At 35.1% G+C, this 23,850-nt stretch overlaps 1 protein-coding gene across 3 annotated transcripts; it reads right to left on the reverse strand.

Annotated features, from left to right (window-relative positions):
• Positions 1 to 581: 581 nt before the first annotated feature.
• On the reverse strand, positions 582 to 23,751 carry LOC123720464 (transcription termination factor 2). Of its 3 annotated transcripts, none has more exons than XM_045677076.1 (19): positions 23,476 to 23,751; positions 23,021 to 23,071; positions 22,880 to 22,945; positions 21,991 to 22,706; positions 21,562 to 21,873; positions 20,320 to 20,496; positions 19,606 to 19,732; positions 19,221 to 19,334; positions 18,259 to 18,459; positions 16,205 to 16,309; positions 15,597 to 15,796; positions 14,088 to 14,297; positions 13,405 to 13,596; positions 12,230 to 12,371; positions 9,742 to 9,935; positions 8,079 to 8,253; positions 6,245 to 6,408; positions 4,676 to 4,833; positions 582 to 1,471 (listed from the first exon to the last, which is right to left on the reverse strand). In XM_045677076.1, exons 1-19 carry the CDS (start codon positions 23,633 to 23,635, stop codon positions 1,297 to 1,299), a joined length of 3,639 nt encoding a protein of 1,212 aa, XP_045533032.1. In that variant the 5' UTR covers positions 23,636 to 23,751; the 3' UTR covers positions 582 to 1,296. The 3 variants fall into 3 exon arrangements, with proteins under 3 accessions (XP_045533032.1, XP_045533033.1, XP_045533031.1); XM_045677077.1 differs by having other exon boundaries at positions 21,991 to 22,694; positions 23,021 to 23,074; XM_045677075.1 differs by having other exon boundaries at positions 23,021 to 23,074.
• Between the last annotated feature and the right edge of the window lie 99 nt (positions 23,752 to 23,850).

Raw genomic sequence — 23,850 nt, forward strand, 5'->3', positions numbered from 1 at the left:
TCATTTATTTGTAGTAGGAGTTATTTGAGAAAAAAATGTATTATAGATATAAAAAATTACGTACACTTGGTCGAAAAGATACACAATGCATACACCAACAATAACTGTCTACGCTACATATCTATATTTTTGCCCAAAAGTCTAGGCAAACACATACCTGCGAAAATACACAGAATCCCAATAAGACACATTAGAGTTGCACAAAGTCTTCTAGTGACATGTGGATCTGAGCCCGTACACGACTTAGAAGTCATTTTACAAAATTCCACAAAAAATTCAGCCGTGCAACGCTATTTAGTCTCTCGCACTGACTATTTTTAGTTCGGTGATGTTTTGTCTGTATGGATCAGGCATCTTTGCTTTCGATGACAAATTTTCGGCGTTTTTAACGTTCTTGGACTTACAAATAGTATCCTATTAGGTCTATGACTTGAATTATTAATATCAGGATGCAAAAATTTTAAACTGACAAATCTACTCAGTAATTTAGATTTCTTCATATTTTTCTTATCGTTACGTTATCGAATAATCTTACTATAGGTTTAATTTGTCGTAATTCAATACTGAATAAAACTACAATATAGTTTAAAATCATTTATTAAATTAACATTATATACACCGCTTTGGTCGTGGCACATCGTAAAAACATATAGATTATTTATAGACTGTTTAAACGATACTAGCTAAATATTAAAAGAATTCCAAATAAGCTTTTTACATAAATTAAACAAAAGGATACTTAAACGAGGATAGATGGAGGCGGATTGAATTAAATAATTCTCGATAATACTTGAACTAGAGGTGAGGTGACACTTTCAGGTCAAATTCTTTCGCAAGTGCAACTAATAGTAGAAAATAAAAATGCATAATTATTTGCTGGATTTCAGAAGCTTTTTTCAGGCCAATTAATAAATACAATAGCGACACAAGTGTATTATTATTGTGTGGTAAATACGCGTTAATTTATGCGACAGTGTTTTGTGTAATTATTTCGGCGTATCAGATTCCTCTCTACTACTCTTGGTTGGTGACAAAACTTCACAATTAAAAAAAACCAAAACAAATACTCATAATTAAAAACTAATAATATTTACAAAATATACGATTATTTATTTGACATATCACAAATATCAGGTGACACTGACAGTTCGCAGTTACCTGAAAAAAAGACTCAAAAATAATGTATTCTGTGAAATGCCCGCATTTTAACATATCTTAATTTATGATCTTGGCTGGTTCCATTATCAATTGGAAGAACTGGCAACAAACCAACGCCCTCTCATCTTAGGTCCGTATTTAAGCATCATCATCTTCATGACGTTTCGGATTCATATTAAACAGTTCCTTGAGGTCGTCGATCGTGAGTTTAGAGGCATTGTGACGAGCTCCAGTCAATACATTTTCCGCTAACTTGAGTTTGGCTTCCTGCAGTTTCCGGATCGACTGTTCAACTGTCTCTACACACATAAATCTGAAATTTTCAATATTTTTACTATATATTTTAACTATACTAAAATTATTAAGACGTCTGTATGATTGCAAGGGATAAGCTTAAAAAGTACTGAACCGATTGCAATAATACTTTTACTATTAGAATTTTACTGCAATATACATGGACTTCTTTCCAGTCAAACCCTGCCATGCAAAACCGGAACAGGCTGTTAGTTCAAAAATATAGAACGGGTTTTACAAATAAAACTAAAACAATAAAAGCTTAATAGCTTTTATTACAAATTAAAAGCCGCCCGCGCAGCAATTCAAAATCGGAATAGGTAAAACTCCGCCTTCACTGGGAAATTGCCTGGTCCTTCAATACGGACTACGCTCCTCCCCCGACTTCAGGCAATTGACCACCCAACGACGGCCCAAGCCGAGGTCCGAGTCTTGCAGAATGCGCCCTTGGGCTAGTCGCCTGTAAAAGTCCGGCCGCGCTATGCTCACCAAAACATCCCGAGCTCAGCTGTCTAGGCACTTCAGGCCAACAGCAAGATTCCATTAAAAAAAAAACAGATTTACAGAACGAAGTCTTAAACGATTCAACACTGCAAACGCAGATGCCGCACAAGAAAAGCGAAATGAAAAAATGACTCATGTCTGGATATTTAAAAGAAAATGTGGGAAATTCCATGAAAAACCGGCCAAGTCAGAGTAAATTAAGAAGATTGGTTCAGCACATATCTGTGATGAATACGATAAAAAATATTTTCGTTTATAAGCTAAAAAAAAATCATTTCAACGTCTTAAACCGTTTCATTTAAAAATGAAAACGTTACAAAACTTAATTAGGTATCTGTGGTTTATAGCGCGTCTACTACTTCTAACACTTAGACTATACTTAATATGCCGACTTTTTCGAAACAAAAGCTGGTAAATACTTTTCATCATAAACCACTTTCTTAAAAACTAAATTTTCACTAACTATACATTAACTAACAATATGCCCTATACTGAAACAGAAAGTATTCTTATGGCACAACAGTACTACAGTTATAAAATTCTGAATGTTATGTAGAAATTATAACTTCCAGTACAATCAACATGTCCAATGCAAGAGACTAACTGGGAACAGTAGACATACCTTTTTTTATTATATTTTCTTTTCTTCTTAAAAATAAGGACATTAATTTTATAATTTAAGTAGGAATTACGATATATTTTGTATATCTTTTGTAATAACTATAGTTGATAATATATTAATTACATATTTAGAAATCTAGTTTTATTCACCGACTTTTCGACACGAATGGAATCCTAAGAAAACATGAATGGATAATTATAAAAATACCACTCATTTGAGCTTTATGACGCACATCAAGGCGAGGCGTGTGCGGTGAATGACTGCCGAAATATTATTGTTTAGAAGAATTGGCACATGCCATGGACTTGGACATGGACATGGACAAACAGGAATGCGAGTTCTAATAATCTATTAATTTATATAACTATTAGTAGTGAAAAAAACATATATAAAAGATAAAAGCCAATTTAAAAAGGTGTATATGACACAGTAAAGTAGTTAAATCAGAGAGTAAATTGAATCTCTAGACAGTTAATTAAATGTCGATATTCAATCAAGTCGCTAGCATTTTGATTGAAATAAAGCAGCGTCAAAAACGTTTAACTATCTGTCTGACCGAAAGGCAGCGTGTTGATTAACAATGTTAAACAAGATGGTAAAACAAGACTCCGCTATCATTATATCATTTGTTATTGTTATTTCGGTGTGATAGTGAAGAACTGAGAGCTTGGAACACTAAACACAACACTATATTTACTAATTTTTAACAATCGACTACCACTATTTGAACAATAATAATAATAAGAAACGTCTTTTGATGGCGCGAGCGACGAAGATGTCCGCCTTCCGAAGACCTTTACAGCACAGCTCGGGCTGTTTTGGCGAACGTAGCTCGGTCGGAATGGGCGCATTCCCGTGACTAGCGCCCATGCTTTCTCATGCTAGGGCATGATGGGCAGGTGGGAAGCTCACTGGAGTGAGCGAAGTACGAAGCAAAGGTCCACGCCTACCCGATGAAGGTTTACCCTAACCTGAATTTGAGTTTTCATTGCCGAGCGACTTTTTATAAGTCATTAGCTATGGTGATTGGATCATCCGGACCCGTTAGGAAATGTCGGTTCCTCCTACTCCTACGCCTTTTCTCGGCAAGGACTGATGATTGCATGTTTTTTTTATGTAAGGAATCTCGCTGTTGGCCTTAAGGGCCTTTACAGCTCAGCTAATTCTGGCGAGCGTAGCAAACGTGATCCCGACAGCGCGCCCAGCTTTTATAGCTGAAAACCAGTTATCCTACGAATTTCTCGAGATTTTCAGCTTATATAGTATAGATATGTATATAAAACAGTTTTATCGCCACTTAATCTATTACTGAAACTGTTTTAATATCTTAAACTATCATAGTTTAGCAAAACGCAAATTCCGAAATTTGATAATAAAAGCATATTTCTGAAAATATAATTTCAAGAAATACATGAATGATAATGAGTAATTTTTTCTCCCGTAAAATATATTGAGAATTTGCCAAAACGACAGTATTTCGGAGAAACTAATTTATGATTTTTAGAGGTTGTAAACAGATGTCAAACTATTGAAATTACGACACGATTGTAATTTACTTGTGTCTCGAAACACAGAATGGGGCGGACACATTCCTGTATATCAAATATTTTGTACGAATTTACACTAAAAAAATATATAGGACGGCTCTTCTAAGCAAATATAGTGAAGAAAAATAATAAAAAAGATTTTGATGAATGTCAATATAGCTAATTCCTCTTATTAAGAAAAATCTCAGTTTCGGACATACAATGACCTCGATTCAAGCCTTGACTAGTCTGAGCTATCGCGGAATATGCTTATACCTTCATCATGAGCACACCCCACAAACACACCCTCACGTACTTACCCACACTCTCACACCATCACACAACACAACGAAGTTTGTTACTGAGTAAAAATTCAAAAAGACAACTTCAACTGTTTTAGGTTTCACTCTGTGTTGCCACGTGAAAATTTTTTATTGTCGTTGACAATTATTTAACATTACCAAAAAATTACATGAACACGTTTGAAACTTTACAACCGAGGAAAAAATTAAGTTCAAATATAATTAATAGATTTTTTATAATAACGTGAGACGTTAGTATTTTATTTTACCTGTATATATGGACGTCTTTCTTCTGCCCCACCCGGTATATCCTATCCTGGGCTTGTTCCTCGAGTTGTGGGTTCCAATGTGGGTCCAACAACAGCAAATGGTTGGCACCACAAAGATTCAAGCCGACGCCACCAGCGCATAGAGATAGCAACATTACCTACACGATAATAAGTATGAGCGGTATTCAGGTCCTTTAAATGATATATGAGCCAATGACATTGACAATTAACAATTTAGAGCAATATTTATATATCAATAACTCTGACGGATCGCTGACACTCGGTTTCAATATCTCTATACGACTCGTAATTGCTACAAGAAAAAAAATAGCAAATACTCATAACACCTTTGACTTGTATTTGTATATAGAAACAGGGCATTCGGAAGTAGCTTTTAGACTTTTGTTATTAATAGTAAATACCTCAATTGAGAATTATCGTAATAGAACATTTTTTCTTAGAGAATAATTAAAATACTTTCATGAAAATTAATAATAATACTGTAATTTTAAAAAGCTATGGTTTTAAGACCATAACTTGCATATAAATATAATATAAAGAATTAGTCAAGTAAGTGTAAGTCAGCTACGAACTTTAATGGCTTGACTTGGTTTTTTTAAATAGCAAGACAGACCTTTTACTATCACGACTCCTTAAAATATCAAAAAAAAAATGTTCTCAACAAATGCGTTTTTAAAAACTCCATATTGGACTGCATAGAATGTAGTTATTCATTTGAATTTTAGTTTCCGTTTAGTGTTGATAAATACTTTGGAAATTCAGAAGGCTTTGAAACCAAATATTATTCAATTCAGATTATATAGTAACATACAGGTCAATGAGGAGGCTGATAATTGTAATTTATTTATTTAAGTCCTAAAATGACGTCACAGCAATGCATCAACGACGAAATGAACACAGGCAAATACTAAAAACTAAACAGAAACTTTAGCAGTGTTGGCCTAGTGGCTTCAGCGTGCGACTCTCATCTGTAGTCGTAGGTTCGATACCCGGTTGTGCACCAATGGACTTTCTCAGTGCGCATATAACATTTGCTCAAATGTTAAAGGAAAACATCGTGAGGAAACCGGCCTAACTTAGACGTACGCCAGGCGCTGGAGGCTGATGACCTACTTGCCTATTAGATTAACAAACGGTCATGATATGAGAATATAAATGTAATTTGTGAGAGCGAGTGATAGAGTTTCACAGGAACATTACAAGTGGCACATAAGCGAGCCGTCATTACGTTATGTTATGTATTGATCAGCTGAAAAATCCAGGGAATAGCCCCTTTATTCCAGATGATATAAAAGAGTTGAGCATGACGTACAGACCAGAGCTGTAACGCTAGACCGCCAATAAATCGCAAACAAAGTCTATGGTGAGAGAACGTTGAGGCGGCTAATAATGGACCAGTCAGTTATTAGTAAGCCTAACGTAAGACAAAATAAAAAGTAAGTATAACAACTATTTATCCTGATTTATTTAGATTATATTATTCTGAAAATATATAAAAAAAAACCCATCGATACGAAATCGATTTAAGATTGTATAAACTGAACTTACCCGAACTTTGCTTTGAGGATCATTAAGAGCATCAATAAGTGGCGGTCTCTTGGGGACTGAAACCTTCCCGCTCAGGGTCACGTTCTGAACATTCATAGCTTTCAGTTCTCGCTCGACCAGACTAAGTACGGACGTCCATTGCGACACCACCACTGCCTTTTCACCTAAAATTATTGGCCGTTCAAGTATTACGTAAGCACTATAGGGGGGTGAGGGGGGGGGGTCTCTGATTTTCTTATTTTGCGATTACGTCAACAGTATTATTTTACCCATATTACCAACACATTCTATATGCTTGGAAAAGATTTACATGATGCATTTACAAGACAATGTAGGATTCCTACAAAAATTTATTCGATTATGTACTATTATTTTTGAGAAATTTGCTTACTTTTGCTGACGGGGGGGGGGGGTAGTGTTAAAGTCAACAAATATGCTAACGTAGTACTTGAACGGCCCCTTACTAGCTATTGCTAAATTAAAATGTCCATTGTCCAAAGGTGGTGGTTTAAACATCCGTAAAGTTATACTACCACCATACCATACACGAAATACCTTGATATTATATCAAATCAAATCATAGTCTGAAGCACGCTTACGTAACCGTCTGTTACACATCAAATTTCACTTTTAAAAAACCATAATTTTATGGTATTTGTATATTTATACAATTTATTAAATATAAACATGATTTTAGAAGAACAAGTATCGCGTTTGACATATTGGAATGGACTTATAGGTGCGCGTGAGGCGAGAATCTTATAATAAAAGTATTAAGGCCAGCCAGTAGGTGCAACAAAGCTTCAAAGTGAAACTTCTTCAGGACTTAAGTATGTATATTAAAGTTTTCATCGAAGAAACAAAGTTAATAAACGATGACAAAAGGAAGCGTTTAGACATGAATTATAAGCAAAGGAGAATTCGTATTCGCGCGCACAGGTTTAACATTCAAGAGGTCTATTCGCATTTCGCACTGACTGCTGGTGGCGCTGACTTCAGGCTCCACCCACCGCGCCCGTGTCGTCACACATAGCGGTAAAATCACCGACGAGGTGGTAAAGAGGAGTGTTATTAATTGGTCGCCACAGACCGACTTGTATTTCTCAAAAGGATTCGTCATAACAATTAATAAACTTATACGGACTGTATAGTTTCGTCAATATTAGTAAGTTTATACAGTTGGTTGAATAAACCATCATAATGAACTGTTTAAAAACTATTATTTATTATATTTTAAATGTTTTTATGTCGGATAATAGGTATTGTGTCGTTCTATGGGATTAGTAGTAACTGTTAAGATGTGGAAATAAATATATATTTTTTTATGTTACAGGAGGCTGACGGGCAGGAGGCTCATGTGATGATAAGTGATACCGCCACCAAGGACACTCGCACTGCCAGAGGGTTGCGAGCGCGCTGCCGGCCTTTTAAGTATCGGAATAAAATCAGAGTTCTGGCTCAATGTTTTTATGTCGGATTATAGGTATTGTGTCGTTCTATGGGATTAGTAGTAACTGTTAAGATGTGGAAATAAATAAATATTTTTTATGTTACAGGAGGCTGACGGGCAGGAGGCTCATCTCAGGTGATACCGCCGCCCATGGACACTCGTACTGTCAGAAGGCTGGCGAGCGCGCTGCCGGGCCTTTAAGAATTGGCTTGTTGAGCGTGCGACTTTGAGGTCGTGCGTTCGAATCACGGCTGCCCTAATAGCTGCACTAATAGCTTTTAGATTGTATATAATACACTCCAATTAAGGAAACCGGCCTTAGCTAGTGTCAGGTGCAGAAGGATACACTCTTACGCTAAGAACAAGAGCGGCCTTTAATCATACCTGGTTTGCTCAAGACGTTTTCATTGAGACACTCCATAACAGCCTTTATCTTAGAGGACTGCCGGTCCAATTTGAACACGGGGTTGTTGGAAGACATCACTGAACGGATAGCTTCTGTCACGGTCGTGCTCTCTTTCGTCTCCTCTTCGCTGTCGGAGTCATCTTTGTCTAACTTCTGCGAAAGAGTTATTCGCTCAAACAATATTGCTGTCTCATTTTGTTTTATTTTTATTTTATTCATTTATTTATTAATGTTTATGTACTGAATCTAGTGCATATTTTACCAAATCTTTCATTTTAAATGTATGACAATTGAAGTAGACATAAGTGTTAAAATTAAAAAAAATAAAACAATAAAAACAAACCAAAATAAAATTAACATATTTATTATTATAGAACATGGGGCAAACGGACAGGAGGCTCACACTCTCAATGCCAGAGGGCTCGCGAGTGCGTTGCCCGCCTAAATTTTTGGTAAAGTAAAAAAAATCATACAAATGGTTAATGGTCTTTAGAGGCAAAATATATAACGCGGAAATATTGGAGAGACGGGGCTGCATGTGCTAAATACGTACTTCAGGAAGCTGAAACCTTTTTTCAGTCGGTTTCAGAACATGTGTAGTCGAGTGGTGCAGTTTTCAGGAGACCCGTTTTCAGGCGTTTTCAGGCCTAGGTATACCCCTTTGATGAAGGAATATTCTAGACCAAACTTTCTAGGTGTGAGACAAGGACGAAATGATACGAGAGAGAGAGAGAAAGGAGTGCGGACGTTCTAGAATTGTGCAATCGCTACTCAGTAGCAAGCCCGCCTAGAAAGTTCTCGAATATTGTTTAGAATTATTCCCAGGGATATATAAGCGAGCCGAAACGCGACTAGTCGCCTTTAGTTCGGAATGCGATAACAAGAGAGAAACACCGAAGCGATAAAGTGCGAATAAAGTGATTACAAGTGATAAAGTACTGTGTGAAGTGTGCATAAGTGAAGTAATTAGTGACTGTGTTTTTGCGTGTAATTAGTGCATCTCTACAATTGATTTGTGCTCATAAATTCCTCATTGATTACCAAGAAATAAACCCTTGAATAAATCTACGTCATTTTCTATCCGATCCCCTAGCTCGTAACAATAAGTTATAAAAAGGGATTAGGTTTTAGGGTTTAATTGTTTTGGTTGTATTTTTAGTTTAATTTTTATATTAATAAATTTTTGTACTAGTATTACGTTACTGTAAAAATAGGTAAGAAATAAAAATTGCTGTAACGTTTTGACTCGTCTTTTGTCTCTTTCTGTTATATGTGTTTACGGTGAGATGGCAAGAGACTAATATTACACAAGAATTAATCTTTAATTACAATCCGTTTGACGATTATTAATCGTATACCAATATTTGATTTTATTTAACGCAATGTAACAAATCAATAACCATAGCAACAAAATATGTGTTATTTTAGAATGTTTTACTTAAATACTCATAATAAAATAAATAAATCAGTTGCATATAACCTTTTTAGGTTAGGTTAGGTTATAGGCAAGTAGATGAACATACACACATAGAAAGAAAGTCCATTGGTTCACGGCAGGGGATCGAACCTCCGACCTCAGGGATGAGAGTCGCACGTTCGAACAAGAAAATCACAATTAATAAGATATTAACCCAGCCCCACCTTGCGTCCCGTCTTGGAGTCTTCAAGACTCAACTTATTAAGCTCAGCCAACAGATCCTGCCCTCCAAGGTCCTCCTGAAGGTTTTCTATGTCATTGCTATCCAGCATTACTGCTATCAGGCCACAATGGCAGCAGACTTGCCTCAACCTCAGTAGGAGTACCAGGATCTCGTGAGATTTGACAGGTGCCGCACCTGTAAGGCCGAATACAACGTGTTTAAAATTGTAATTAAATATTTTTCTATTTAAATGATATCAGTGCCAATATGCATATTAACGCAAAGGTACAAGGAAAACCTTAATAATTAAGACACCCATAAAAATAAATTGAGGCAAAATTAGTCAATAAATTTAACAAATTCAAGTATACTAGACATCGGTGAAAGACGGTGTAGGGAGAGGTGTAAGCATGAATGTGTCGAGTAAGCGTTTTGATGTATGAACTAGCGATCAGTAGTTACTGCGCACTGCGATCGCGTGTGGATGTGGATTAGTATTGGGGACAATATAAACTACAGTATTGAGTACCGAAGTCCTTTTATTAATCAGCGTATCCACAAGTAATTCCCATCCACAGTTATAACGTATTATAGACTTATACGTTACAACGGCATCGGCGTTTCATTATCGGGACGTAAAGTTAAAATTAATAGGATGTGATCGTTTATCAGTTACTTTCATGTTTAGAAGTGTCTTATGAATATTTCAATAAATCTCAACTATATCTCGCGTTTCGAGTAGACTATGCTAAATGTATCTTTGTGAATACATTGAATGTGTTTACATTTGATTACATTGGGTTAATTCAAGTTATTAAACTTAATGTAAAAACCATAACACACATGAGTTTGTGAAAATTCAATTCAAATTTTGAAAATCGTTATTAAACGATGTTGAGCGTAATGTTTACCTATGAAATACATTATATATTTCAATATTATAGAATACTGATCGTGGTTAAGCGTCCGATTTTCAAGATGGTGTAAATTTTTGTGAGTTCGCAATCAATTTAGTAGTTATGTATCCCAGACCTAAATATTGTTACGGAGACGGGTCGACTGCAATGTTTCTAGATTTTTCCACTAGTTAGAGAACTTTTCAGCAGGCTGTAATATGATTTCTGACCGTTTCAGGAGAGGGTCAATCACATATTAGTTAATTGTAATTTCCATAATGTTACCCTAGTTTTCAGGAAGCTGAAACATTTTTTCAGTCAGTTTCAGAACATATGTAGTCGAGTGGTGCAGTTTTCAGGAGACCCGTTTTCAGGCGTTTTCAGGCCTAGGTATACCCCTTTGATGAAGGTATATTCTAAACCGAACTTTCTAGGTGTGAGACAAGGACGAAATGATACGAGAGAGAGAGAGAGAGAAGATCAGAACTTTCTCGAAACTAGACTGAGCACTCTAGAACGCCGTACGACAAGGACGGAGCAACGTGCGAAAGAGACAAAGAGTGCGGACGTTCTAGAATTGTGCAATCGCTACTCAGTAGCAAACCCGCCTAGAAAGTTCTCGAATATTGTTTAGAATTATTCCCAGGGATATATAAGCGAGCCGAAACGCGACTAGTCACCTTTTAGTTCGGAATGCGATAACAAGAGAGAAACACCGAAGCGATAAAGTGTGAATAAAGTGATTACAAGTGATAAAGTACTGTGTGAAGTGTGCATAAGTGAAGTAATTAGTGACTGTGTTTTTGCGTGTAATTAGTGCATCTCTGCAATTAATTTGTGCCCATAAATTCCTCATTGATTTACCAAGAAATAAACCCTTGAATAAATCCACGGCATTTTCTATCCAATCCCCTAGCTCGTAACAATATAAACGACGAAAAGCCCAAAGAAATAAAATAATATTGTTAAAAGTCACAGGCCGTGATTCAAACTTAATAAATGGCGTAAAACTGTAACTTTGTGTTATCCAAGAAATTGTAGCAGAAAACAGGGACGTCAAAATACGCGAAGGCGAGAGGGCAAGTTTGGGCCATACTGGACAAGAGTTGCCAATGATAGAACATGAGCCGAGAGCTGAAGGAGGCCTATGCCAAACGGAACAATAAATCGCGAAACATTTTACAAACGCATTTGCTAAAAGCTATCGCAATGTAATTCGAAAATAACGGATGTTATTTATAATTAATAAATCGTTTATTTTCAAAGAAATTGGTACTCATTAAAAAAATAGGCATGCAAATGCCATATAAAATTATCATAATGTCATAGTGATAAGAACATCTAAGTCATTTATAACTGTTGTGAGAACTTATGGTTTAAATACGCTCCCTTTAGAGACACCATGCGTTTAAAAATCTAATTCCCCTTGAAAGCGTTACACGGCATTGTTCTAAACTTCTGGGAAGGCGATTAAATAGTTTGATCGTAATTTTTTTTTGGAAATATAGCATTTGACACAGGGTGTATACGTATGGACGTATATATATAATGTACAGTTAAAAAAAAGCATCACATTTGTCAAAAGTTCCATACCTTGTAAAGCCACCATTTTCTTATGCATCTTATGGTACGCCGAATCCTTTTGGGAAGGAACATAACCTCCTCGAACGTCCTCTTGCTTTTCTGCACGCTGGTGGAGGTATTGAGCAAAAAGAGTCTTTGAGAAGACCAACACCTGGAAACATTAAAATTTGCAGTTTTCGAAAATTCCTGCTTTTCCTATAAAAAACTTTCGGCAATCCTATTCGCAGACCTGTTCTAGATTTTCTACTCCAATGATGTTACGTAATAAATATTCCTTATGTACAATTTCTGAGAGTTGTGTAAGATGTTCTAATTTTTTTTTTTGCATAGGCAAGGTCTGCCTTCTGTGCCTGACATATGCCAAGCGAGCATCATACATATAATGATAAGTCCATAGAGCCGTGTCGGGGTACAGGAGTATACCGATCAATATTGTAAATAGACCATTTATCACCATATTTCACACATAATTACCAAACTAAAATCCCTTATAGGCAGATTTTGGTCAATATCAAAATGTATTCCGCAATCCGTACGTCATTTAATTTATCAATAGTCAAGCCCCATTTCATATATTTAATTGAAATATGGGGTACAGCATGCAAAAAAATAATTTCAAACTTACAAACACTACAAAATAAATTAATAAAACCACTATTTAGATACAATTTTTTAACAGAGACTATTAAAATTTACCAAGAAACCAAAATTATAACTATTAAACAACTGTATGTTTATAGCACTTGAATCTTAATAAAAAACAAATTAAATAATTCTCTCCATAGTGGCTTATCATTTAAGAAAATCAGGGACACAACCACTCGCAACACTCGTCGAGCGAGTTTGCTTATCTTGCCGAAGCCGCGCAAAAATTATTTGAAAAGGTCGATTGGGTATGAGGGTTTGCAACTGTTTAATCATTTGCCATCTAAAATTCGCAATATTGGCGTGTTTGACAGATTCAAGGGGGCATTAAAAAAGCATGTCAAAGTGAATGTGGTGAACTAAAATTGGGACATACATAATATTAAGTTTCTCATGTAAATAGAATATAATTTTGTAATGACAAAATAAAGTTCTGTAAACATCACATACTTGTTTCCAGTTTTAGTTAACAGTAATCAACAAAAGTTTTAATACTTAGAAAACAGATTATATTAGTAACTTCAGCTAATTCTGAGCACCTTCTGATAGACGTTCATCTCATCCTTGTTGAGAGTGACCTCAACGGAGTGTGCTTCTCGCTTCGGCAGACACGTGAGCTGGCCTTTCTCTTGGAGTTGCACCTTCGTGCGGCGGAGCATCACGCCGCGCATTATTGTGGTTAGGCGCTCTTGTCCGCCCATACTTTTGTTGTCGATCCACTTCTTCCACATCTGGGAAATATTCAGATATTTAAAACGACTTCATTATTACAAACAAATATTTTTCATGAGAATTTATTAAATCACGTCATCCCCACTTCCATCTCTATCTGTCTCTTTTTATCACAGCGTAAACAGTACTTGACAGAAAGAGACGATAGTGCTTTTGTTAATTTAGACTGATGTTAACAAAGGGAATTTAGCACCCTCTAAAATGTGTTGAACACCTTTGTTCAAAAGTATCGCCTATCTATTTATACAGTATACGTATATTACGTAACGAATTTTGAGGGGGGGGGCGTCTTCTTATAAAACGTTACGATACGGGGCGGGGCTTGAAATTCGCGTTATTATTAATATTATTATTCCACATTCCAGTACTTTACGCCACATAATGGTAATACTTGAACGCTCCCTTGGAGACCATAGATCTGCACTTGCTACGATCCTCACATACCTGTCTTGCTTGATGAGAAGAGACGGGCAGGGTGTTCTATACTCACATGCAATTCATCAAATGGCGAACAACGCAGGAACTTGATAAGTGCGAATAGATCTAAGTCCTTGTTATGCAAAGGAGTCCCTGTCAACGCCCAACGCCGTTTTCCCTTCAACGCAGACACCGCAACTGATGTCAACGACTTGTAATTGCGGACTGCGTGTGCTTCATCCAAGATCAACCGGCGCCATAGTATGCGCGTGAGTACGCCATTCTAAGAAGTTTTAAGAAAATACTGATATGAGAAATGAATTCAAAAGGTATTTTTATAGTATGAAAACCAAAAAAGTATTTTATTTTAAGTAAATGTTTTATATGGAGAAATTTATCTGGTACCAAAAACGACTTGTTATATTGAATAGAAACTTAGTATATAGACATAACATTTATTACTAACAAAACACAGACACAGAAACACATAAAATAATAATAGAGAGGTAACATTTTTTTTAAAGAAAAAGGTTTAATTGTGTAATGCGTGTGTGCTGTGGTTGTAATTGGCCCTGACTCAGCATTATGCTGAGGAGCAGAGTCGTTCCACAGCGCTGGTCATTCTGCCAGAGACCACAGCAGCTAGTTTATATAAAGGAATCTTAATAAAAAAATGTCCTTTAAACTCTTATCTCACATTTAAATGAAATAAACGACACTAAATTTTTTTTTAATTATTCAATTTTTATACATTTTAAAAGAAAATCTCTTGGCAGCGTCTAGCACTTTATACAACGGATTTTCATTTACCAAAAGGTATGTCGCAGCCAACTAGCTTACAACCTTTCAATTAAAAGTCTAACCGTTTAACTAGCGGCCTGAATGATAGCAGCATTCTAGACAAATGACTTGGATCGATGACGTTTCATTACTACTACTAGCTTGTTGACTGTTAATTTAAATTTAGTTCCACTTCCTGCCACTCTCAAACTCGAAACGAAACGTTTCAAACTGTCAATATGGCGTCGCAAACCACAACTTTGATGGTGTTTTCCAAAGTTTCATGAAAAACAACAAGTAAAATTGAAGATTGTAGTGTCAAATTCCCATTATTGAATTCGACTTAAACAATTTAATTTTAAAAGAAATATTTTTTAACGTCTCGTGTCATAGTTTTTATTTATACCAAATAATGAATCTGTCGTACGAATGGCCTAAGCATTATGCAGACAGTTTATTAAATGTTGTAACAAACGCTACGTCTGAATACCTTTAAGGCCGTTAGTTAAACGACGCCGTTTAGTTAAAAGGCTAGGCTGTTAACTGAACGGCTAATTAAGCTAGTTGGCTCCGACAGATATACAGATTCCAGAGAAAGTTTTAGGCTCCTTATATTATAATGCCTTGTAAATAATTTGTAAATTTATTAAAATATTACGATTAGTTTTTAGCGGTGGCAAAAAAAAATAATACACGGGGCGGAATCCAATCCCCTAAGGGTGTTTAGTTTATGAATAAGAACAGACACAGACACACATAAAAATAATTTTATATGATATTTAAGTTTAATTTATATGCTTACCTTCTCACTTTCCCGTTGCAATATATTATATGTGGTCAAAACGAGATCGTATTGGGCAAGCCTCGGGGCCTGTGTTGCTCGTTTAGCACCGTGATGCAGACAGACTAACAAAGCATTACTGGTGCAGTGCTTTTGGACTTCGCCAGCCCACTGCTGCATCAATGATGCAGGGCATACGACCAATGTGCCACCGTGGACCACTGAAAAGAATATTATATCCTGATATACATATTGCGGTGCAGAGAAGTCATATTGTTGTATCATCAATGTTGCTTTCTGGTCAAGAATTACTGAAACCAAAGTCTTGTTGATAAGCCTCTTTTAATTAGCAATCGAAATACAGGACGCAACGTATTGTTTATTCATCAGGAATCGAACTCGAGCCTATTATATAAAATACATATATATTTTATGTTACAGAGGGCAAATGGGCTGGAGGCTGGAAGCTCACCTCAAGTGATAACCTATAGACACTCATATTTCCACAGGGCTCGCAAGCACGATGCCGGCCTTTTAGGAATTGGTACACTCTTATCTTGTAGGACTTTCATATTTTGCCTCGACGTCCTATAATAAAACTATAACTATAGTGTGTTAGGAAGACTTACACTTGGAGCGCCCTTCTTCATCATCATCGCGGTCTATGCTCGTCTCCTTGTCGGTGGCCATTAGGGATATCATCGAGATAGTTTTACCCAGACCCATGTCATCAGCTGAATGGGATCAGAAAACAATTATACATGTTCTATGACATTAGATAATATATACATATATAATATGCTGAAAATTCTCAAGTGATGAATAAACACCAAAGCTACACGGCATATTTAAAAACAATCGTCACCAATAGAAACCTTTATTTCCCCTAAACATAGTATTTAGAATAGATATTTTCAAAAAAGTTAGCATTCTGTATGAAATTACGATATTGTAACCCAACCCAAAAGACCAATAAAGATTCCTAAATCGAGTACACTGCGGAAACTATAGACAATAGAGCAAAGTGATGTTCTAAAGTTTTATAGAAGACGCGAATATGCACAAAATACGCCTAAAAAAAGAATATTATTTTTGTATTTTAATATCTATTACCCGAGATAAGCTTTAGGCTAAAGAACGTGCTAAGACTGAATCAATACGGGTCGAACCGCAGAGCCATGGGCGGATCGTGAATTTGTGGGTCTCTGGGCTATTACGAGTACCCCGTAATAGACGAGAAAAATGACACCGACTGAAAACAATTGACAGGGAACTTTGCATAGACGCGAATCATGGTTTGATTGAGGTATCAACCTTATGATTGGATTTTTTAACTTTCAATTTTTTGGGCTGCAACCCAAAAAGCGCTTAAGTAGTTAAGCCCCTGCGCAGAGCATCTACTCAGAGATCACCAGAGCGCACGGTGTGATCAGAATTTCTCAATTGTTTGCCCAAGCCGAGGTCCGAGTCTAACAAGAGACGCCCTTGCGCTAGTCGCGGTAAAACGCTCATTCTCCACACTCTTACAGCGAGATAACATTAAAAAAAAAAAAAAAAAAAAACGTCACTCGCACACAGACGTAACTTACAGTTAATCAAATACAAATACTGGTTATCTTTTGTTACAAAACTAATAGATATAGTGAAGTTAAATTCGTATCATCTAATTTAATTTTTTGGTAATGTTATAAGCTTCTTTAAGAAGTAATTAAATGCGTTAAATATGCGGAAAGGGAACCAACACCAACGACCTAACAGAATTTTCAAGTTACATTTATTCATATTAAGATCAGATCGAACTATATTAACGTAATAGTCATCATATCAAAGGCAATTTAGAACTGCAACGACCTGATATCCCAGGACGTAATATGAACTCCATCTCACCCAGTATATAAAGCGTGAGAAAAGCATAATAAATAATAAAAATTAGTTCAATAACTCCAAATTCTACGTGTTAAAACATATTTGAAGTGAAATTTCTGTAGGTGCATGAGGTAATATTTTTGACGGAAAGGTCACGAAGATGTGCTGAGTTTTTGTGGAAGAAAAAGGAGAGTGATTGAGACCGATTGAGAGAGAGTGAGAAAGGGAGATCGCGAAAAAATACAAGCTATTGGTTGATGTATTCGTTTAGTAGTTACATATTAGAACTTTAAATGGCAATTCTGTCGCAGTCTTGTGCAGTAAAAGCAGATTTTTTTATTTATTTATATTATCATTAGCACGTATACACTGTGAATATAGCTTTTACTTTAGTAATAATTAATTTACAAAGAAGTTTCACTTCTGACATGTATACTTTGTACGCTCGCCCTTTTCTTTTAGTGTACCCGTACCAAAGTTCTATCAAAAAAATTCGGTCCTTGAATTTTTTTCTTATGTACATTAGTTAATCTTTCACATACACACACTACCACAAATATTCACAGCACAGACTAAGAATTATTACTCTTAAACATGGATTATATAAATGACATGAAATTAGTGACCGTAAATACCAGGCTTGTCTTTAGATTTCTAGGAAATTCCACAAAAAAATATATTTATTAGCTATTTCAATAATTACACTACTATGGCAGCCATTTTATTAAACATTAAAAATTTCTGGACAACGTATTTATCGCTTAACTAGTAAGCAGACATAAAGTCGATTTCCAATAGAAGAAACTGTCGAACTCACCCAATATCCCTCCACAAGGCCGCTGCTTCTCTCTCCACAAGAGCCACGCCAGAGCATGCAGCTGATGCGGCATCAGCTTAGTTGCCACCAAGCGGGGTTGGGGGGCATGTTTGTCTTCCGATGGGCAAGAGGCAAGCGACTCGTATAAGTCACGAAGACTCTCCAAAATCGAGGTACGCTCGGCCATGTGAGTTGACATAGCTAAAATTTATTTATTTATTTCATAAACCGCTAAAAAACTTATATAACGACACACAATTATACTAAACACATAACCAAAGATGTTTGTATACAATGAAATAACGAATTATGATTGGAATTTAAATTTAAGGATAAATAAAATAGTTATATTATTTATTCAATACATATTATGTGATTATAAATCATATGATATACTTGTTTAAAATATAAAAGTCGCTATAATAATAATAGCCAAAGATGGCATACATAAGCGAATGTTATATGCGCTTGTCAACTGAACGTCCATTGGTGCACAGCCATTCGAACGTACGACCTCAGAGATGAGTGGCACGCTGAAGCCAGAAAGAGAAAGAAAAAGTAAATACGAAACAGATATAGAAAAGTGAGCCCAAGAATGAGTGGCACGCTGAAGCCAGAAAGAGAAAGAAAAAGTAAATACGAAACAGATATAGAAAAGTGAGCCCAAGAATGAGTGGCACGCTGAAGCCAGAAAGAGAAAGAAAAAGTAAATACGAAATAGATATAGAAAAGTGAGCCCAAGAATGAGTGGCACGCTGAAGCCAGAAAGAGAAAGAAAAAGTAAATACGAAACAGATATAGAAAAGTGAGCCCAAGAATGAGTGGCACGCTGAAGCCAGAAAGAGAAAGAAAAAGTAAATACGAAACAGATATAGAAAAGTGAGCCCAAGAATCCAAGATTTGTAGCGCCTAGTTAATAAAATCAAAATGTTCTGACAAAGTAAGTTTTTGTATTCACTTACCCTGTTTTCCAAACATCCTCGGCTGTACTGCATTACCAGCATTCTGCAAGTCGTCCCATGTTAGGACTTTCTCATCTTTCGGCTCTTGCTTCGTTCCACTTGCCGATGGCTCTTCTGCAACAATGATCAGAAGACATGTGGTGAGAAGCCGGTGCTTACGTTTTGTAGAAAATTGCCAGTTCTTCTAGTGGTTTGAAAACTTTGATCACCGACGGGTAATGGGCTAGCCACGTCTGCCTTTATTTCGTTGATCTTTTGTAAGAAGCTTATCAGTCAGTTATTAAGTCGAATAATGATTGGGTTGTTAGACATCGAACTCAAAACCTGCACGCAATCGCATTAACCACTAAACCGCGGAGGTCAAAATTACGCTTATAACGATTACCTTCGACAACCATTCTAGCAACTTTTTCCCCCTGGCGTCGAACTTCGTCCTCCAGAATGGAGAGCCGTTCGATTAGTCTGCTTCCGCCATCCGGCAAGGTGTCCAAATCCATAGTCTCCAGAAGGTACTGAAATTTAAAAAAAAATGTAAGTTGTCTTGAATTACAATAAAAATATACTAAGGTTAGTAAAGATATTATTTTATTAGAAGTCAGCCTTCTGATTTTTTTATTGGTAACCAGAACAGAATTATTTTCCCTAGAATCTAACTCAGGCCTATAGTCTATATAGATACCGGCAAACATCTTAAACAAATGTCCTTGCCTGCGCAGAAGCGATTTTTAGATATCACTGGGGGGGGGGGGGGGGAGAGTGACGTATCGATAGCGTGATTGGTAAATCAGTTGACGTTTGTGTCCCGCGCTGTGTACGATGCCCAAACTTTCCCCCACTCCCTCGTTGAATGCTCAAGAAGTTTGCCGGTATCTGCCCTCCTGTCGACTATTAAAACTGAAGCGGTCGCTTCCATAACAAACTTAATAGAAAAATCCATTAAAAAAAAATCTATGATTCATTTAAAATAATAATATTAAAAAAAACATGTATTATTCCATTTCTAAATTACCCTAATGTTTTTTCCCTACATATATAATAATAAATCAACATAGTAGAGAAAAAATAAGTGTTCAAAATTTTCAAACTCTATATTAGCTACCTTAACATTTTGCAAATCTTCCCGAAGTCCGTTGAGCTTGCTGGCCTCGTTCTCTCGAACATGACGCTTCACATACACAACTTGATTGGGATAACTTGATGGAATAATATACTGCTTCATATCTTGCTGTACATGTTTGCCCTCTTTTGGCGATTTAGGCGATTTCTTGGGTTTAACCTGTAAACGTTAATTTCATAGAAAATCAATCATTTACAAATATTTAAACGTACAAAACTAAAGTTGATTCTCTCAAAGTTTACATATATATGTGATTTTGTAAAATTCACCAAAAAACACTACTAGCTTTTTTTTTTACAAAATATTGCAAACGATATAAAAGGAAAAAGCTAAACACTTAAATATTTTTTCTTCAAATCTAAGAAAAACGATGAATTGTCTAACAGAATAACATAACAACAAAGAATCAAAATTATATTTATATTGAATCGTTAAATTATATACAAATTTATAACATTTAATTATATGTGAGTGAACATAGTGGTTTATCATAACTATTTATTTCGTTACGAGTTAATAAAAGTTGTGAAAATACTGACTGTTTTAAGCATTTTGACAGTGAAGCGTTCATTTAGTATTCTTTTACATTGAACTTTGAACACTATATATGCATTTCTGCAATAAATCTTAAATTTAAGCCTATTCAACCTACACAAAAATAGTGAAATTACTAACCGTTTTCAGCATTTTGACGACAACCTCACTGTTGTATAGTTAGTTTACTTTTTATTCTAATTAACACGCCTAACACAGGTTAACTTTTATCATATTATCGATATACTTTAAAGAAATAAATATAAAATGCAAATATATCTAATTCTAAGCACCAGCCTGCTGCCGTTGTAAAATAGACACCGCGCCATTACTGTGACACAAAGTTATATAGTACCCTCGTTTTATATTTTTTAATTAATTCTCAGAAATAAATTTGGATTAAATATATTTTGGTTAGATAAAAATTAATGATGTTTGTGTGAAATGTATAAAGTCTAACTAGAAAAAAAATAAACTTTTACGAAAAGCTATATTTTAAAAATCGTGATTATTCTAAGAAGATATTCTTACTAGAAAAAAAAATAAGAAAGTTACAGATAAATATTATGAGAAATTGATGATTCATCCAGAACTAGTCTTGAACTACCATAAAATATTCTTATAGCTAATGTTTGATGGGTTGAAGCCACTCCATCGAGTGATAAGGTTGCGTAAACTGTGTGTACTTACATCATCATCGTCATCACTGCTCAAAGCGATCACCTCAGGCTTTGTATCTATGATTGTCACTTCATCATCTATTATATTTTCTTTGAAATTCCCTTTTAATTTCCCTTGGATCCTGCTCTTTAAATCGTCAGGGTCCTCTAACTGGGTCAAATCCACCACTTCATTACTATCACTCTTCGGTGACTTGTCATGTTTAGGACTCGAGAATGGTGAACAAGAAATCCTGGAGTCATCCCTTAATTTGGACATTTGGCTGACATTAATACTGGAATCTGGTAATTCATTACTTGCAGATGAATGCGAGTGAGTTGACTAAAAAAATATATTTTATAGTAAGTGAATATAATATCTATTAGATGGTGGAATATAAATTTATTAAAATTTTTGGTCATTGTAAACTGATGAAAAATCACAACTGATGAAACTTACATTGCCAGATTCTATATAATCAGAATCATCACTTTCATTGTCCTTTGGAACAAAACCTATTATACTCATTCTCGTCGCACGCGACATAAATAGTTCGTCGTCATTATGGTCGTCATCATTATCATTAGGTTTGTCTCCCTCACTATCATTATTTTTGTTTATCTCAGAGGTTTCAATTTCATATTCTTCAGTATCTGAATCATTGTTATGTATAATATTGTTAGTCGAGTCATTGTCATTTCTTAAAGACACTTCTTTATTGGCAGTATTAATAATTTTATAATCTCTAGTATTATTTTGTGTATCGTCACTCTCATACACAATGCTGGCTTCATGTGACTTTTCATCATTGTAGTCTTTTACAGTACTTAAAGTACTCTGTCTATTCGAATTATAAGGTGCATTTTCCTTATCACTTTTATCATCATCATCAGTTTGGTCAAGTTTAGATTGATCATCATCATATTCCACATCACTCCGAATGCTATCATAACTCATATTCATATTTTCAAGTGCCTTCTTTCCAATAATTTTTGCTGGTGTAGGTTTTAAGCAGGCAACTTTTTTACTTTTATTATGTTCAATAATAATAGAGTTATCAGTGTCGGAATCTAGTTGCAATATTCGTTTTTTCTTTTTATGCCCAATGAATGATTGGTCAGATGATCTTGATGATCTAATGGATGCTTTTGAGACATTTGCACCTGGTAATGATTCTACATGTAAAAGATATTTTATAATTATAATGTGAATCACAATAATTAATTACACATTATTTAAGTAAAATACTTTTTTAATTATATAAATCTACTTACCAAGAATATTAAAAGAAGAAAAGACTAAGCTTGATTAAACTTAAGATCATATTAAGATTGAATAAATTACTTACCATCATCAGAAGAGCTTAGAACAAGTTTCTTTGGAGACATAAATGCATTTAATTTCAGAGGCGCATCTAAAATTTTATAAATGATTTATTTTATCTAGAACAATTATCATATATATTATCATAAGTAATATTAACACTTACCCTCATCACTACTATTAACAATACTTATATCTCTTTGTTCATCATCAGATTCTTCTAAAACAAAAGTTATAAGTTATTCAATAGTAATTGGGTTTTAATAAGTGTTAGCTTTAACTTGTGAAATTTGTATATATTTATTTTTTTAATATTACCAAAATTTCAACAACAGTAGGTTACTACACTAGTAATATTACAAATGAATGGTTTTGTAATCTCTTCAATGATCATTTAAGAAACAAAAGTAATTAACAGAGCCACTACAGTGTGATAGATATTTTATTATTTAAGATTAGTAGGTATTAAGTATACTATTTTTATTAAATCTATTGTCCATCTAAATGTATAATCATGTTAAAAATAAAATATATTTAAAGAACAAATGCAAATGTAGCTAATACATATCTCATTTCTGTGAGATGAATGTTTACAAGGAATAATAACTATAATAAACCTACCAGCTGTTTCGTCTGATTCAGGAATAAAAATTGTTTGGTTCTTTTTGGCTGGAGTCTTTTTAGGCGCATAGGATTCATCTAATACGCTATTTTCAATTTCACCATCTGATACTTCAGCAACACCGGTTATGTCACGATATTCAAAGAACGAGTTTTCCATATTTCTGGAGCAAACACTTAATAGACCTTTATAGAGAAAACTATAGTTTGTTGTTATAATTACTAATAAGATAAGACGAAAAGTTTTAACCAAATTAAAATCTCAACGATATCAATTCAAAAATTCAAAACAAACAGAAGAATTGCTTCACAGATTACTAGACACTGCCAAGTTTGAGTTAAATGTCAATTGGTACAATCAAATAATGAAAGATG

This window comes from Pieris brassicae, chromosome 2 (genome assembly GCF_905147105.1).
Source record: "Pieris brassicae chromosome 2, ilPieBrab1.1, whole genome shotgun sequence".
Lineage (NCBI taxonomy): Eukaryota > Metazoa > Arthropoda > Insecta > Lepidoptera > Pieridae > Pieris > Pieris brassicae.

Coding starts and splice junctions, on each gene's coding strand:
- LOC123720464 (XM_045677075.1), bottom strand. CDS start 23,635: ATGGAAAACTCGTTCTTTGAATATCGTGACATAACCGGTGTTGCTGAA. Junction 19,335..19,605: donor TGCTAGAATGGTTGTCGAAG/GTAATCGTTATA, acceptor TCATTGTTGCAG/AAGAGCCATCGGCAAGTGGA. Junction 18,460..19,220: donor GAGGATGTTTGGAAAACAGG/GTAAGTGAATAC, acceptor AATAAATTTTAG/CTATGTCAACTCACATGGCC.